Source organism: Urocitellus parryii, chromosome 4 (assembly GCF_045843805.1).
Source record: "Urocitellus parryii isolate mUroPar1 chromosome 4, mUroPar1.hap1, whole genome shotgun sequence".
Taxonomy (NCBI): domain Eukaryota; kingdom Metazoa; phylum Chordata; class Mammalia; order Rodentia; family Sciuridae; genus Urocitellus; species Urocitellus parryii.
In genome coordinates, this window is record NC_135534.1 from 17,801,431 (window position 1) to 17,804,391 (window position 2,961).

Genomic DNA, 2,961 nt, shown 5'->3' on the forward strand with positions numbered 1-2,961 from the left:
TGTAATGGTAAAACCAGACACAGTACATCAATATTACAGTAAATCTTTCAGTCATTTGAAAACTTCCAGGGAAACAGCAATGAAATACTTTCATAAATACTGCAAACCTCAAAACAAGGAACTCCAAGAACTATTGAAGCATGGATTAATTTTCCCTGTCCTACATGTATTTCTAGAGCATTCTTGTAAGAAGCCTATGTGGAGTGCACCCTGCATGTAGGGACAGCGTCAGGTTGATTACTTTAAAATTATCCACTCTCTTTTACCTAATGATTTTAATACCCATTGAAATCATCGCCATAACTATGGTCTTTTAAATTTTTTTTTCAGATGAACACTTCTAGAGTTGTGATTTTCTAATTTCTGCTTTTTCAGCCTTGATTTCATCTGAACTTCCTCTCATGTTAACTATTAAATGACTTTAAAATGCAATTAATACAGGAAAAATACTTTGAATACAGTTCCTTTATTAAACAAAGTTTAGAGGAATGAATTGCTATCCCAGTAACTTTCATAGAAACCAAATGATTTATTTATTGCTTATATTCTGGATAAACTGGATTAGACAATGTTAGAGATTCCCAGGTATGAAGATTCTGGGACTGCAACATTTTGACTAGTAATACCAGTGTGCTACCTAGAAATATTGAAGATTCCAATGTTTGTCTTTTCCAAAAGACAGAATTAATTTTTACGCACTCTTCTGCTAAAAGTCTCAGCAGCACTAAACAGAAAGGGCACTAGATCTGTAGTCAGAAATAGAGTTCAGTTCCTGTTTCAAGTCACATCAGCCATTCGAGGTTAGTGTAGCCGTGTACCCAACAAACATAATTGTCCTTATCCTGTGTCTCAGCAGAAGATGACTTGAATGTTTTAACTGCCAGACTCTCAAGTTCTAAAATTCACAGAATTATGGCATGAAGGTATCAGAAAGGTTTTTATTTTTTAATCGCAGAGCATATCCACCTTTATCTCCCCACATTGACACAATACTTCCATGACACAACTCAAATGACCTTAAAGGCCAGGCACTCATTGGCATACACATTAACAAATGAGGAAAAAAAATTCTATGGTGAGCTACAATCATTCTTGTAGTGGCTGTAGCCCCCACACTACATGATCTATCATATTTTGTGCTTTTTTAAATATTTGAGTTCAGAGACTTCAAAGAAGTAGTTGTTTCATGGATCAGAATCTTATGAAATTCATCTCAATATTACACTTCTTTCTTTTCTTCATGAGATTTGAATTTATCAGTCCATGCTTCCCAATCATCTATACAAACCTCATAGAAACACGTGTCATAGGCTTGGAAACAGGTTCTGTTCTGTTCTCTTCTTCATTAGGATGAAAACGTTTCTTGAGACTGGTTCAGTGAAATGGTATTTTTTTCCCTACCAATTTCCAGACAGCCTCTTTGACATCTTTGTTCCTCAGGCTGTAGATCAAGGGGTTCAGCATGGGGTTGACGACTGTGTAAAACACAGAGGCCACTTTGACTGTTTGCCGGGAGTTTTTGGAGTTGGGCACACAGTAGAGAGAAAGTATCGTCCCATGGAAGATGGTGATGGCAGTCAGGTGGGAGGCACAGGTGGAGAAGGCTTTGCGACGCCCACTGGCAGAACGGATTTTTAACACAGTTACAAAAATAAACACATAGGAGGTAAGGATGATCAGTAGTGTGCTGACCTCATTGAAGGTGGCAAAGCCAAAAAGCAGCAAGTGTGGGACATGGATGTCAGAGCTGGAGACAGCAATGAGGGCAGTATATTCACAGAAAAAGTGGTTGATTACATTAAATCCAGAAAAGCTCAGCCGAAGAGCATAGCAAAGCAGGACCAAGGGGCCAAACATACCCCAGATATATGACCCAGCCACCAGCAGGGCACAGAGTCTCTGTGACATGACCACTGTATACAGCAGGGGATTACAGATGGCCACAAAGCGATCATAGGCCATCACTGCCAATAGGAAGGACTCAGTCACCACGGCTGTGCAGGACAGGAAGTATTGCAGCATGCAGCTGGAGTAGAAGATGCTTTTATCCGCCAAGACCAAGTTCTCCAGCAGCTTGGGGGTGACAATGGAAGAGTAACAAAAGTCAACGAAAGAAAGGTGACTGAGAAAGAAGTACATGGGGGTATGGAACTTGGGGTTGATCTTGATGACCACTATCATCCCAAGATTTCCCACCACGGTGATAATGTACATGAGCAGAAAGATGAGAAAGAGAGGAATCTGAAGCTCTGGGAAGTCTGTGAAACCTAAGAGGGCAAAAGTTGTCTCCAGACTCAGATTTCCTACAGCCATCACATAACTTCCTTCCATGCTCCTGTCAAACATAAGATTTATGGGGATGAGTGGCAATACTGTTGATAAGCATGAAAGGCACATAACTGATAGGAAATGGATATAAATTCACAAACCAGTGATGAGTCTGTGAAAAAAATGAATTATTTGCTTCAAAGAATAATATGTATTGCAACTGTATTTTATTTGCACAAATCAATTAAAGTCAGTGAGAGTGAGAGAATATGTTCTATATTAAACATAAGTAAAATATTAGGGGGTTATAGATAAAGAGAGGAACAATCCCATCTCAGCACTTTTTTCTCTCATAAGCTTATTTCCTTAATAGAATAAATTACCTGCTGAGTGGTCAAGGAGAAAAATGTGAACACAGACTTTATTAGGGCTTATGGGTTTATTTTCTTCATGAAATGGATGTCTAGGTACCTAGAGGCTAAATATTTAAATGAGTTTGTAATATTTACATGATTATTCCATGGATCAGAATTCAATTGCATTTACAGCAACTTAGAATAAAGGGAAAAGTCAAAGAGAATCCCAGTTACATAATATTAGGAAAAAATATTTTCACAATTTCATAGGAAATCCAAATAAACTTACCTGCCACAGAGAAACGGGTCACCCCCTCCTGTTTCTCTGTAGGCTGAG

The 2,961-nt window shown here is 38.5% G+C and overlaps 1 protein-coding gene across 1 annotated transcript; it reads right to left on the reverse strand.

Moving 5' to 3' along the window:
• Positions 1–1,374: 1,374 nt before the first annotated feature.
• On the reverse strand, positions 1,375–2,313 carry Or5d14 (olfactory receptor family 5 subfamily D member 14). Its single transcript, XM_026379588.2, has one exon. It carries the CDS (start codon positions 2,311–2,313, stop codon positions 1,375–1,377), a length of 939 nt encoding a protein of 312 aa, XP_026235373.2.
• Positions 2,314–2,961: the final 648 nt, after the last annotated feature.